This window comes from Phaethon aethereus (genome assembly GCF_964289735.1).
Source record: "Phaethon aethereus genome assembly, chromosome: 1".
Lineage (NCBI taxonomy): Eukaryota > Metazoa > Chordata > Aves > Phaethontiformes > Phaethontidae > Phaethon > Phaethon aethereus.
In genome coordinates, this window is record NC_138575.1 from 134346366 (window position 1) to 134362095 (window position 15730).

General features: G+C 39.6%; 1 protein-coding gene across 1 annotated transcript in view; it reads left to right on the top strand.

The window, feature by feature from the left end:
• The first annotated feature begins 14283 nt into the window (after positions 1 to 14283).
• The window catches only part of ADGRG2 (adhesion G protein-coupled receptor G2), a 53703-nt gene continuing 52256 nt past the window's right edge, over positions 14284 to 15730 (top strand). The window contains exon 1 of the mRNA XM_082006144.1: positions 14284 to 14922. Within this exon, the coding sequence (XP_081862270.1) occupies positions 14805 to 14922 (118 nt within the window). The 5' untranslated portion in view covers positions 14284 to 14804. The remainder of the gene's footprint in view (positions 14923 to 15730) is intronic.

Consider the following 15730-nt stretch of genomic DNA (forward strand, 5'->3'; position numbering starts at 1 on the left):
TTCAAGATGTTATTAATATGATCATTTTGACTGGGGACATTTTGACATTTTGACATGTTTTGCCTCCTTTTCTCCAAGGGAGTATCATTCTCTTAAACCTGCATATGTCACCTGCTGTTCCTGCTAAGCCAGTGTTCAGTGTTGTACAAGCACACAATAAAGGAGGCATTGAGCAATCTCAATTAAGACAACCCCCTTTTTTGGCATTTTCTCAAAATCGTGACAAAAGTAATGGGACTGAAAAGTTCTTTATCATTCAGTTATCCATGCTTGCTCCTCAGACCTGCTGTAGTCTACGTTTTCTTAGGAAGTGCATAGTAGTTTGCCTTCGGCTTGCATGTGACACTGGACAGATTCAGTGTAGTCCTAGAATCGTATACATAGATTTCAGGGACGTTTCCAAGTAAGCACAGCTATAAAAATGCACTTTGGGAATCAAGTTCTTTACCTAGTCCTGTTTTTTAAGTCATTACCAATGACTAATTCTGTTTAGTTTCTCTCTACGTTACTGGACATTACCCAGCTGTATGTAATATGCAGTTTAAATAAACAGAGATATAAATTGAGTGTTTTCCTTTTGTAAATTACACAGTATTTTCTCCTAGCAAATGAACTTGCTCTGAATGGAAAGGGAACAGGTATTTTGAGGTAATTCCCCTGCTTGTAGTTACATTTCAGTGCTTGAAAATTCAACAACTGGCTGATTTTTGTCCAAAAGAATGTATCATTTGTCAGAGGTGTTGGGTGGACAGAGGCAGACTTCTATTTATCTGTACACTGGTAACTATTCAGACAAAAGCAGTACACTAAGCTTACTAACCCAGCACTGCCAACATGTAACGTGCCCAGCAGTAAACTGGGCTTCAGTTTCCAAACTCATTCAACCTTTTAGGCTTTCTGTAGAAACACTGCTAAGCCACATTGGTAAAAGCACGCTGTTTGCAGATGTGTCAAAAGAGCACTGATGTAGAACAGCTAGGTAAGTCTTTTCATAGACAAACAATATTCTCATCTATCACATCCCTCACATTAACTTCAGGACAATTTTTCTCTTCTTCCTTACTGACCTCAGACATCCAGATCGGAAGTGCAGGAGAAGGAGACATAATTCTCACAGGCAGTATAAGCTAGGAAGAGAACATCATTTGTGGTACTTAAACATTCAAGGAAGTTAAGGATATGTCACTAAGCAAGGCAGAGAAAGATAAATGCCTCCTGTTTTTTCCTGTGTGAGGAATTGCAAAAGTGCTGGCCTTGTGTTCCCCTAGATGCCAGCTCCAAAGAATCCAAAGACACCATCAGATCTAAGCAAGATGACACAAGTCTCTTCATCTAATCCCAGCTCTTCTTTACAAGTGTATTTCCATGAAATCCTCCTCATCACGTGGACTCATACTCTGCACCCTCAGGAAGACCTGTTGTCTGTGGAGTTTGTAGAATTTGTCTCTGTTTTAGCTTCAGTAATACTGAGAAGAGTTGTTGCCTGGAGCTCCAACCTTTCCCTCAGTGTGAACTGCTTTCCCCAGCTATGCCCTGGAGCCAGGCTAGCAGTGCCTACTGACCAAAGGTCCAGCGCTCAGGCAGAGAGCAGTTCCTAAACATTTTGGTATATGAAGCAATTAAAAAAAAAAGTCATTGAAAATGCTGCATTTTCAGAATATGTTTCATCCCAAACAATTAAAAACAAGGAAGAGGAGGGCCACAGCTGCACCTTACTGCTGTCCTGATAGCTAAGTGAATTTCATTTACACCATCAGTAACTTGAACTGACTAAAGGTATGAATCTCGAACAAAATTGAATGAAGGCTGCTAGTGCTGAAAAACTACATTTACGTTAAGGCTTAATGTAGTTAAGTCTGTTTTAAAAGTGAAGTAAGCTAAACAAGAAAAAAAGGCCGTTTTAACACCGTCCACCAGGGAATTTAAAACAGTTTAATCAGAGTGGTAATTCCTTCCCCCTCCCGCCCGAGTTTGTTGTATCCAGTTACAAAGTGTCCCCACGTTTTCTCTCAACCTAGCCGGTGATGCCTTGCTGCCTTGCAACCCTTCAGCCTGCCCGCGGCTGGACCGCCTCAGGCGCTGCCTCGCCAGGCCTGCGCTCCCCACAGCGCCCCGGGACGACGCCCGCACCCGCGGGGCCGCCAGCCGGGGAGGTGCCCGCCGCCGCCGCTGGGCCCGCCTTGTCGAGGGGGCGCGGGGGCCGCTGCCGCGCCGGATTCCCTCTCGGCCTGCCGCAGCACCTCCCTCGCCTGCCTCCGCCCCTCGGCCGCGTCCAGCGGCTGCCCCAGCTGCCGGGGCTGGCCGCCGCGCCTCCTGCGCCCAGTGCCGAGCGGGCAGGGCGGCGGGGCGGCGGCGCAGGACGGGACGAGGCAGGCGGTCCCTCGGGGCCAGGTGAGCGGCTGCTCAGCTGGCGGGGGCAGAGGCAACCGGAGGCGGCGGGCTCTCGGGTGGCGAGGAGGGAGCGGCAACGCGGCGGTCTGCGAAGGTGGGAGTCGTCCTGCGCTGCCAGACTGAGGTGGGTGACTCTCCGGGGCTTGGGCGGCGAAGGTATGCGGCTCCCTGGGGATGGGCTTTCCCGCCCACACTCCCCGGAGGGACGACCGGGGTGAGGGCAGAAAGGTGCAGCGAGAAGCCGTCTGCGAGGCTGGCGGAGGAGGGCAGGACGGGGAGTTTCACCCTCCTCAGCCGAGCCCCGTGGCTCCCGCTTAGTCACGTCCCCCTCACGCATCCCTCCCCTGGAGTGGCACTTGTGGGTTCCGCCCGGTGCAGGGAAGCACAGCCCGCGGGGAGCCCGGGGAGATCCCGCCTGCGAGCGCAAAGCGCGCTGTGGGACTGGGGCGGGGGCCGCGCGCTGCCGGGGCCGTTGGTGGCCGTTGATGGCCGTTGGGACTCGCGGCCGGGCCGCTGCGGCGTGTGAGGCCACGGTAAGAGGCTGCGGGGGACACGTTTCTCAGTTCTTCTTGTGGGGGAGTGCTCTTCTTAGCAGGTACATTTCCCGGTGCTGCTGGTTGGAAAAGTTTCCTTCTGGTTTCCAGCCTTATTTTAAGAGCTTAATCAGCGGTGATTAAAAAAAAAAAAAAAAAAAAAAAAAAGAACGTCTTTAAATCTGCTTAAAAAGTGAATGATTTTGACTGAGTAGGGGTTTGAATGCGGGTTACGATACAGAGCTAGGGCAGCGTCCCGTTGGGACTGTATTTCGAGGCAGGGTCCGGTTTTGCTCTGACACGCGTGGGAACGGGTGCTGAGAATACATTCAGCTCACAAGTTTGGCTGCTTGTTTCTCGTGCATTCTGCAAGATAACCTGTGTCACCGAAAGTAAAATGTCTTCGGTGTCACCTGTTGTGCACAATAATGGTTTTGAGTTGGGTTTTTTTGGTCTGTTTCTTTGTCTTGTCCCTTTACATTGGCTGAGTGTACTGGAAGCATCCTTTCCCATCTGCGTTTATTTTTGCTTTGCTTTCCAGCTATGTAGGTTTTGTCATTCATGGGTAGTGTTTACAACAGGACTGTCATTGTCTTGCATTGATTTACGCGGAAATGTTTAAGAAATGTTCGTAAACTAATTCACTAGCCTTCTAAAGGCATGCCTACCCAGCAAATTAAACGTGTGATTGTACAAGCCCGGGCTGGTTTTGGCTTACATGAAATAGTTATAGTAATGCTGAAAACGTGGTAGAATGAGCTTCAGCATGAGCCGAAATAATAGAGTTTACAACCTCAGGCATGTGGATCTGAGTGTTATTTGGTCCCAAAGCAAACTATTTGGGTGTTTAGCTCTGTCATTTGTGCTGAAAAGGTAGAGCTGGCATTATGTGTCTCTACTCAAAATAGTTTCTTCCTTTTGCTTGCATAGGCTAACAGTGTACATCATCATCAGAAGAGAGCTGCGCAAGTTGATATTTCTGTTCTTAAGCTTTAAGCTTATGGCTTTAGCCATTCCTTCCAAAGCTGGAAAGTGTACTTCTGTAATTGTTTGCATGGGGGAAACAAGCAGGATTTCGTCCTCTGCCGAGTGACCGGAAATGTGTTTGTTGAATTAAAGAACAGAAAACATAGCTTTGCTTAGGAGGGTCTCCAAGTACTTGTCTTCACTGAGAAGACAATTACAATTTATTGATAAAGACAATCTCTAAAGTGAAAAACCTTGAAAGAAGATGCAGGAAAGAAATTGCGCGTGAACAAAGTTTGCTCAGATGTGAATCGAGGTCGCAAGATTTTATACTTACACTGCAAGCTAGTATTATTTTATTTCTGCTGTGGCAGTCAGACACCAAGTGAACTAATGTTATTAATATCTTTATTAATATCAATAAAACTTTAGTATCTTAAGGTAATTCTGTAGATCAGATGGAGTTTGTGAGCACGTTTTTTCTCTTCAGTGCCTTCCAAATTTAATGTTAAACTTCTATTTTTAATACATCAACAGAAATTGGCTCAAATTAGGGCCAGCTGGAGAGAGATAAAAGTCTAAATTCCCATTCTCAAGTTAATTGCTCAACTGATACAGTTTTTGTACTGTGAATGCTTTTTGTCAGGTCTTCCACTAATAACTGTAGAATGTTGGCAGATTGAGAAAGTTTTGGACTTCATGAGAAAATAACTGTAGTTAGATTTGGACAGTTTTTAGTTCTCAGTATGTAACATGATCAGTGGCCTTGGCAAACACAGTATAGCTTTAAAACTGATCACTACACTTGAGTTTGGAATTTTATGTTTTCAGTGGGATAGTAGATTAGATTATTTGAAGGCCAAAATCAGGGTAGCTCATACAATCAATCTTGTTAACTTCAATGGAAGAATTGGCATGAATAAGGCATACTATTTCACCTGAAATGTTAACTTTCGATAAATGGTAAGTTTAGTAGTATTATTGTATCTAGGTTCAATTAAAGCTTTGCTCTTTTTTCATGGATTTAGAGAATATTAATTTGTTGCAGGACACTGGTAGGTGCTACTCAGCTTGTGAACAAGAAAGGAGCAAAGCAGAAGTGGATTGTTTCATGTTTATTAGATAGGTGCTCATGATTATGAGGTCTTTTTCTTTCCAGTCATAAATTCCTGGTGGAATTACAATTTGGAAAGGATCTATACTCTATGGTCTGTGAAAAGCTAGGTTTGTGTAACTATACGGTCATTAATAGGACTCAATTATTTGTGAGTCTTGCATTCCTTTTGTGCCAAAATATCTCTGAAATTTATTGTTGTTCAGGGTGGACAAAGGATCCTTTGTAGTTGACATTAAATCAAACACAAAAAAAAAGGATCTCAGACTCCTCCCTGGATGAGTCACATGGACTTGTCTCCAGCTGTGAGCTGACCATCTTGTATACCACAGGTACTCAACCTGTGAGTGTTACTTGCATTGATTTCAGGACAGTTTTATTGCAGGTAATAGGTAGTGGAACTGATAGAAGATTTTAGAAGTGCATTTGGCAGCTAAAGCCCCAGCCTCAGCATTTTCTGGTTTTCTTTTATCAATGAGTGCTGCAGCCCAGAAGTCTAATTATTCTTTGACACAACAGCTGCTTTTCAGCTAGTGCCTTATTAAAAGAGTGATTTTGTTCTTCCATTCTAGGTCCTCTTCTGCTGGCTACTGAAACACAGTGTTCTTGACATCTCAGACAAAAACCGTAGTTTGTAACATGATTTACTTATTTTTGCTTTAGAAGAAAACTGCAGAATGTCAGTTATACTAGATGAGACAGTGTATGGAAAAGAAATAGTTTATAAAGTTCCCTAATCCACTTAAAATACTTTTTTACTTTGTAGAATTTAGAGGAAATTATTAGAATTTATCACATTATTTATGTTTTCTGAAATTTACATGAGATGAGTACCTCAGATGATGCCTTAGTTGCTAGAAAAGAACAACCACTCACAAATTAAGCACTGTGTATTGTTCTCATTTATGGGGTTCCTTAAAGGAGTCGTTGAAGGGTTAAGGCCTAAGAGATCCATCAGTACATTTGCCAGAAGCTGTCATGTTTGATAAGATGTGACACAATTAGAAAAGGTAGAACTAGAAAGAAAATGAGTAATGTGAGTATGCTGATTATGGAAACATTATTGTGCACACATAACAAAACCCAACCTCTTTTTACTGATGCTTTTAGTGTTTAAATATTCTCTTAAAAATTCCTTTTATATTCTTTGGAGAAAAAATTACTGTGGCTCTCTGCCTGGATTTATTAGACATCTGGGCATGCCTGATTGTGAACTTGCCAAATTCCACATTTAATTTCTGAGTTCCCAACCAGACTTTGAGTATCTTTGTTTCTTTTGCACCAAATTAATTATGGACATAAGTTGACTGAATGGATTTCTGATAATACTTGTTACTTCATGTTTTGAAGTCTGGGGTACTTTGTTAGCTCATTACTTATTCATAGCATAGTCCAAGTATTCATATAACTTGAATTAAAAAAAAACTTTCTTTTTTTTCCACCCTTATCTATGTTTCAGCAAGTCAGCATTGTGATTAGGGTGGTTTATTTGTAAGAAGGCTAATCACTTTTTTTTATAGAGGTGGTGATGGTGAAAGAAGCCATGTACAGTGTAGTTGTACAAAGTAAATTTTCTGAGCTGATGTGTTCGTGGAGGCTGCACACAGAAATGGTGCTGGTTTAAAGAAATTATTCTGAAGGTGCTTTGAAGTCACCTACTTTCCTGTGTGATGACTTTCAAGTATTTAAGAATGATTGCTGTTGACAAACTTGTTTCATTTGTATTAGTCGAATGTGGGCTCCCGTCGAAGCTTTGCCTCCCCTTCTTTCCCTAACAACTGGTCATGGGGCTTGTCCTGGAAATGGTACCATCTCCTTTCCCCAGTGCTCCATAGACTTACGTTGTACACTATGGACGAGCAGTGCTAAAAGAGGCCCAGGACACTGTTGTGGTATAACCGTGTTTTCTAGAATGTCTTAATAGAGGACCCCTAAATATTTACCCCATGTGAAGACTAAGGTGCTAAAGTGACTGTATTTCCTTGGGCTGTATAGGGTAGTGATGCCATATTCCTAATCAGAGTTGTAGTGGAACTCTAGAAGATGCTTGCTTCAGTGCATCCGTCTTTCAAAACTGATGAGCTTTATTTCTTTGGTAGAAACTATTAATTTTGGTCATTGGGCTGTTGATTAAAACAGTCTGAGAGATTGTTTAAAAGAAAACAAACAAACAAACAAACAAAAAACCTCCATCAAGTATTGTGCTGCTTAGCTTCCAGAGAAATTTTAACAGCTCCAAGTGGAAGATCCAAGACACCTGTTAAGTCCATGAAGTGAAGCTTAGGATGAAATCACAGTATAATTTCTTTTTTTAGAGTGCTGCTGTTCAAGCCAAAAGAGCATGGAAAGAAGAGTGGGGAAGGAAAGTATAAACTGAGCAGAAACAACTATTTCCTTTTTTTTTCTCCACTTACAGTAAGATGAAATAAATGTTCAGGTCTCATTTTTAAAAAATAGGAAAACTGAAAGCATGAGCTGAACAGTCTTCTTTCTGGTCTGCCTGGCCATCACTTGATTCCCTACAGCCTGCTTTTACATTGCTCACTGCTTAGAATATTCCAGCTTTAGAAAAGTCTTTGTCCTTCCCTCTTTTTCCCTGCATCAAATTCAAGTCCTGTTAGCAAACATAAAGTTTTTGCAAAACTTTGTCTACTTTTGTATGCTTATATCTATGTACACCCTTCCTCATCCCTTTTACGTGGCTCAAGGTGCATGTCCAGCATTCCTTTAATCTTTTTCTATTTGCGAACTTAAAGGTAAGCTTTCTTATACTTTCAGTCTTTTACTCTGCAGAACACTTCTTTTGTTATTTCCCCCCCATGAAACCTATATACCTCTATACCCCAAAGTATTATTAATGAAAATGTAAACAACCTGCCTGTAGTTGAAGTAACCAGACTTGTGACAAACATAACTACTTTATTACATCTCTGCTTCTTATACTTCATCAATACTTTGTACTCTTTGAAGTAGAAACCTGCTCAGGTATTTCCACTGAAGGGCTTTTTAAATAGAGTGTGTGGATAATACTTTCTCTTGAGATAACACACAATGCAGAAGAGGATTTCCTGGATAGTGTAGAACTTTAATAGAGCTAGAAAGAGGCCTCTGGCTCATCACCCAGGTGACTGCTGGCTACGAAGAAGTGAAACATTGCCAAACTGGGTAAGAGGGAATAAAAACTTGCTTGAAATCGTCCTCGGTTCCATTTTTGGACTATATACAATGACACAAGTTACTGTAAGAGGGAATTAAATACTAAAAGTGATTTTTGGCACTGAGGTCTGTATTGGAGAGCCACCCAATAGCATAATACACTCATGAATCCACTTATATAAACCTTAATGATTAAGCTTATACTTTTACACTAATCTACGGGGAGATCTGTGAGTTGAACTGAAGGCAGACCTTGGCTTACACAGCTTGGTATTTGTAAAATAAAATTTCAAAAAATATTTCTAATACCAGTGTCCTGCAGCTGTTGAAAGACTAGACAAAATAATGGATTTCTTGGGGAGTTTTACCTTCTCTTTATTTTTGTTAAGAACTGAACAAATGAGCTATGAGTTTTGCAGAAGATGGGTGTCTAAGTGGCTTGTTGCTCTTTGTAAGTCAACTTAATAAAAAGTAAGGTATTTAATATCTTTGAAAACAGTAAAAATTTGTGTCAGGAGGACATGTTTGGAAGGTCCTTGAACTGGCTCCACACATTACCATTGTGGTCTTAGAAAAAGATGGTGTTCTACATAAAGTGGCTAAATTTTGTAGAATACAGTATGCCTGTTTTTACAGCCTTTGATAAGCACTGGAGAAAATGAATGAAAACCAAGCTATTATCAGACAGTAATAATCTTATTACTGTCTTCTGGAAAAACGCATTAAAAATACCCCATGGAACAACATTTTTAAATCAATGGTGCTACTTCTGCTGTTAAGTCAGTGAATACTGTATGTGCCAAAATTCACACTGACATAAGACTTTCCAACATAAGCGTCCTCCCTCTTACATCTAACTTGCTTCAGCCAAAATTTAAAAATAGCGTTAAAACTTTACTATGTTTTGGTTCCAGTCTGGAAAATATAAGGGGTTGATGGAAGAAGTCTACAGTTTTACGTTTCTGAAAGTAATTCAAGGCATCAAGAAGTTCTCATACCTGGACAGTATGATATTTCTCTTGCTCTTTTCTGCCTTTTATCACCTGGTATAGCTTTGAATAGTGCAGGCTGTCACAAACAACATCCAGAAGCTTACCATTCATTATTACCCTCCTCCTCAGCAGTAAATTCTACACATTTGGGAAATATTTTTATTAAAATCCAAGATTTTAATCGGGGATGACTACAAAAGTGGACAGAATGAGCCCCAAAGACTATGGATGAAATAAGTGTGACTTGAACAAAACAGTTTGAAGTGCAGCAATAGACAGCATGGTTAGAAGAAAATGATTGATTTCTTCAGGTTGTGATTTCCAACATAAGTTTCTGTTACCAACAGTTTATGCCTTGGCAGTGAGAAAATGCTCTGGCTAAAACTTGGCATAAAAGAAGTAATAGTTATTTAAATTTTAAAGACTGCCAGTAAATAGATATATTCAACAGGAATTGTAAAATTTTAGTGTGTTTTTCAAAAAACATAGTGATTTAACAAAGTACACTACAGCACATAAGAGTTGTATTTGCATTTTGCGCTTTCCTTTGGGTTCAAGCCTGTTGAAAATATATCTCCTGTAATACAAGGCAAGCAGTGGCTTAAGGTGAGCCCTGTATCTCTTGGTATGTCACCTGTGGGTGCTCACTTGGAAAGTAGTCCAGGTTTCTCACACTGCACTTTGAGTGGAGCTGCACTATGCGGTTCCCCTTGAGGCTGGTTGCAGAGGCACGGACTCCATCTCCTTTGCCTTCCAGTTGTGTTTGTAACACAAGCCCAGTTTCCTGGGGCACCTCAAAGTCCTTTCACTGTGAATACCTGTGACTAACGAGCTAGCTGAGAGGCTTTAAAAACATCAACTTCAGATAAATGTTACTCATCTTTCAGAGATACAAAGCTGGGTACAGCAGACTAAACACAGTAGAAGCCTTACAGGCCTTGGTTTTAACAGTTTTTCTTTGCCTGCTCTTGTAAGTTGCTGTTGGCTTACTGACCTTCATCCTTCTATTCTGCCCGTCCTCCTGCAGCAGGCGCCCTGTTACAATGTTTGTCTTGGTTAACCTGTTAGGTTTCAGTAATTTCTGCTGCAGAAACTCCGTGCTCTTCAGGTAGGTAAAACTCCCATTGTGTTGGAGGACAATTCCATCAAAAGGTAGTAAAATATCATGACATAAGCTAATTAATACTGATGGTAAGAATACAGACTCCTCTATATATCATCTTCCTGTTGGTATTTCCAGTAACCTCTTTTATTTCCACAGAATGTGGTATTAATGCAGAACTGCAACATGTGTAACACAACATACAAAACAACCATCTAATTTTTCAAACTGTGTTTGTTCATTTGCTTTAGGAAAAGTGCTATCAATTCTATTTTCACTTTCAAATTAATGACAAGGTATGATATGTTGTGAAACCTGGGTACCAATGCTACAAGATTGTCACTGTCAAAATAGAGCACTCTTCTTGGGGAGCAAACAAGAGGGAACAGCTTTATGCCTAAGCCCTTATTTCCTGTTTTCTGAATTTCCATTTTATCCACTGACCATAAAGAAAAGTACTTGATTATATTCTCTTGTACTTCAGGCAGTTAGCACTTTGTAAATAAAAGTGACTTAATTGTTACTTAAGCATAGTAAGTGAGAAAGCAAAGACAGCCAGTTCTATCTTTACTTGTGGTCTGTGCATAGAATCCTTTCCTACATCTTGGTGGCTCAGCAGTTGTGCCCAGTAGCTGTTTGCTTGATTAGATTTGCTTGATTTACAAGTGCAAATCTTTCTTCCTACTGCAAAAACTATGCAGATTCATGCTGGGTTCTCTGAGTCATGCTATATTCAGCTGTTACAATGAACAATAAAAATTGTTTGAACAAATGAACAAAACGAACAACAAATTTAAAAAAATCACTTATTACTAATTCTGTAATGTCAACAGCTACAATTACATTACTTTTCAGGATCATTATTAAGAGTAGAGCTTTAGAATTCTAATACAAATAAGGGCTTAAATAGGTTTAAGAGAAACATAATGTCTGAATGTTTTGGAATTTATCATATCATAATTTCAATAGATACAGTGAAATAATGTTTTATATCTTGCTTTTTATTTTAAAAAATAATAAAAAAAATCTATCAACACTAATAGCACCCTTTTCTTTGTTAGTGTCTAAACAGAACTGTTGCAAAAAGAAAGAAGCACTAATGTTATTTTTGTAACTCTTTTAATTGTGATTTTCACCAGACATTGGAACTAATCTTGAGGTAGCATAAATGTCCAAAGGCTTGCAAAAAGTCAACTGAACTATGATCATGTTAGGATTTTGCTTTATACATATACTCGCTTTCCTGCTATCTGGATTTTATTGCTTTTCCTGGGACCATTAATCTGCATACATAGCTTTGAATACCTTCAGAGTTCTTGATGGGACTGTATTCTGACAACAAGAAGCTGTGCCTCTGTCCCCATTTGTCTTTGCCAGGCCCATCTCAGGAAGTGAGAACAATGTCAAAAAAAACAGGAGAGTATAAAAACCTAAACATACTGAAAGTATTTATTACAGCCTTTCATTTAAACACTGGACAAATATTAGCAAAGCTCACTCTGGAAGGCCAGAGTTAGAGGCAGGTCTTTTCAAACTTTTCAGGGCTACATAGCACTCTGGCAGAGCTGAAGTCAGAACCAGGAATTTCTTTGCTTCTGCCCTCAGTTTTAAACTCTTGGAATGCAGTTTTTATTTCTGGTGGATGGGGCACTAATGTGATTGTCTAACGAGGTCTACCATCTGGCAAATAGAAGCCACACTTGATGGTATGGGATTAAACCTTTGTCCTAGTCAGCTCATTTCATGTATATATCTTTGCAGAACTGAGGCTTAAGGAGGAAAATAAATGCAGGGAATGTATAGAATCATAGAATATTTGAGCAACCTGGTCTACTCCCTGCCCATGGCAGGGGGGTTGGAACTAGATGATCTTTAAAGTCCCTTCCAACCCAAACCATTCTATGATTCTCTGATTCTCTGATTTAGGTTGGAAAAGACTTTAAGATCAAGTCCAACTGTAAACCTAATGCTGCCACTAAAGCATGTCCCTAAGCTCCACATCTTTTGAATACCTCCAGGGACGGCGACTCAACCACTTCCCTGAGCAGCCTGTTCCAATGTTTGACAACCCTTTCAGTGAAGAAGTTTCTCCTAATATGCAATCTAAGGCACAACTTGAGGCCATTTCCTCTTGTCCTGTCGCTTATTCCTTGGGAAATAGTAGCATTCTGAATCAGTATTATACGTGACACAGAGCAAGCAGTTTGCTTCAGTACTTGGCAGCACTGATGGCTAAAACTTGTGATTTTTTTAGGGCTGAGTGTTTTTGGGCTCCATCACATTCACATTACAACTCCTGATGTCTAAGTGGTAGAGGCAAGGGATGCTGAAAGTTGTGTTTGGTTGGTTGTCTAAATATATCACTATGGATAGATGGTTTACTGTACAAAAGAAAAGATATCCCCATAAAATGGAGGAATAGATGTCCAGCTTGGCTTTGCTTGGAAGTGACCTAATTTGAGACTAGAATGAGAAGCATGAGTAAGCAAAGAAAGGAAGCACAGCTTTTGGATGGACATCTCTTTTAACTCTACTAAATTACATTGTAGATGCACAGTCCTTGAAGTTGTCAAGTATATTTAAGCATGGCAGTTTTCATTATCAGGTTCTTCGGATAATTAATGTAATTCTGCTGCTTAGTTTACTCCCTGAACAACTTTATTAATACATGATTTTTAGGTGTTCAAGAGAAGCAAGCTGAAGACAGGTTTGGACATGTTTCCTGTGAATCTTTAGAAAGCTAGACCACCTTTGACATTTCTTGCTTTTTTTACTTGTTCTTGTTTGGTTTTGGTCTGTTCCTGTATAGGATTGTGTGTGTTAGCTATGTTCGTTGTTTTAGCATACCATTTATTTTCTCTCAGCTTTAGTATGCTTGATTTTTATATTCCTTTTATCAATAGCCTTTCGTCCTGCTGGTTAACACCTGCAGCACCCAGGCAGATGGCATTCATGATGTTGCCACAATTTGACTGTTACTTCCTTAGTGTATTTCAGTTCTGAGTGTGACATCCAGAACCTGCAAAGTGGAAGCAGTATGTGTCATCATCCAGATTGGCCTGCTTCAATGCAGTCAGTATGATCTTATTTTTCTGCTAGAAATACTGCATACTGTATAATTATTGAAAACACTGGCTGGCAACAATGTTGCAGTGCTCTAATTTTTAGAAAGCCTTTGCTTTATGTTTTCTGTGTTACATTATTATATGTGTGTAATTTATTTGCATGTACATTTAATCAGTTTCCAACATGCCAATAACCTAGCAACTTCACTGTTTTTCAGTTTATTCCTCTAGCACTTCTTTTGGAGAGTTCAGTCAGTAGTAGCCACTTTATGCTAATAAATATTTACATTAATGTGGATATTTGCAAAAAATACATTTTAGCCCTAACCTTAACACAAATTTACAACTCCTGAAAGAGTTCACAATTTATAGTTCCTGAAAAGAATGTATTGCAGCCTGATACAGCATGTACAAAAACACAGTAAAGTTTGCAAGCAGTAGAAGTGCTAACCATCACACATGCATCAAACTTGTGATGGCAAAGTTAAACTTCTGGTGTCATGCAAAATGCTCTGGTCTAGCATAAAGCTGATACATTGAAGATAAACAATACATAAAGTGTACTGCTTTGCATTTGTTTCAAGAATCAGTTATAGAATCACTTGTAAGTATGTATCTCCAAACCTTTTTATATAAGAAATAACGCATGAAAAAAACACAGGAATGTTTCTCTTAACATTTCTTTCAGCATGCAGAATGTATGCAGATGATGTACCTTTTTTTGAAAGATTGTTTTAAAAAAAAGTGTATAATTTCATAAAATGTTATCTCTTATAGTAGGAGACATGTTCTTTGTCCAGCACCATGTCCCATTGTTCACATTAAGCAACAATCATGAAGAAGAAATGTGGACAAACTAGGTTTTGATGATATTCTCCATGAACTTGCTGCCCACAGTGACTTGTGGCACTTCTAATTTTTTTGCAGTAGCTTCATATCTTGAGAATGAGATGAGGATCAGGAATCAAACTCTTGGTTATTCCTTAGAAGCTCAAGGTGTTGCTACAAAAATGTCAGATGATAGAACCTGTGGGTAGGGGACTGAAGAGATGATTTCTATATACTTACTGAGATTACCAAAGATTTTGGATAAGCTCTCCAAGCTTGCTCTGTGGTTGGTTTTGGGTTGTGGGTTTTTTTAGGGGTGTGTGTGTTTGTTGTTGCTTGTTTGTTTTTCAAATGTTGGAAGTCTTATTTGTGCAAGGACTCATGGCCATGCTCTGATGTATTTGTGAGCCTTTGGAGAATTAGACCTTGAGTGGGGGTTTTTTGGTTTTGTTTTTCCTTTCAGCAAACAGCTCTCTTGGTGACTTGGCAGTGCTCTACAGAATGTTTGTGCATTTCTGTATGATATAAACCCAATAGTGCAACAGGTTTGAAAAGATTTACACTGCTGGGTTGGAAACATAATTTGTCATAATATCTGCACACCTGCACTTTTTGTAGTCACTGTAGTTTGTTTATTTATTTATTTATTCTTCTAGAATGGTTGCCTGGGGAAAGCAGCACTCCTCTGTTGGCAGAATACAGGACATTTTCTTGAGATTCATGACTATTATAGCAGTTCTTTTACTTCATTTGTTCCTCGCTGCAGCAGGCAAAGGTAAGACAATTTTTTCCTGGTTTATCTAACGTTGGTATTTCAAATAAATAGCATTTGTCTTGATGAATAGGACTTTTGAACATATTCAGAACAGGCAAGTTTCTGCCCTCTTGAAATCAAGATGAAAAATTGCCATTAACAAGAAGTGAAACAGTTGGTGCTTAGCACTTTGGATATACAAACCCAACATTTACAGTATTTGTTTTCATAAAGACTCATCAGCAGTAACTTCTTTTCAGCTGTGGATGAGGAGAGAACGTAAACTCAGTATGTAGTAACAAGACAAATTACTTTCTTGCTATTTTTTTTAAACTGGAAGTATTACTACTTTCAGAATGTGTTGTTAAATCTTTTGCACTGCTTTTAAACAAACACCACAAGATCCTTTGAGCTTCACTCTACAAAGTGCATGTATGAGCATAGAACATCTCTTGTGTTGCATATGGCTAAGGGAAAGGTAGTAAGGTCCAAAACATGTAACAGAAATAATGTATTTTAATTTGACAGTCTATGCTCTTTATATAACAGTAAATGAAAAATAAATTTGTAAGGTTCTTGTACAAATTGGGTAAGTAACATGGTGATGCTTTTGTATGAGGTACAGTAGACTCATCAATTTGTGTTCCACTCATGGCTATTCTGTAAGCTGGCACATACAAGTCTGTCACTACTCTGGACCTCAACTGATAGAGATAACAGTACTTGTCATTTGTAAAATTTCCTTATATCACTAGTGTGTAATACATTTCTCATGTTAGTAATGTGTATGGAATATTAAAAAATTAGAAGTGTTTTTTGCCATATACTT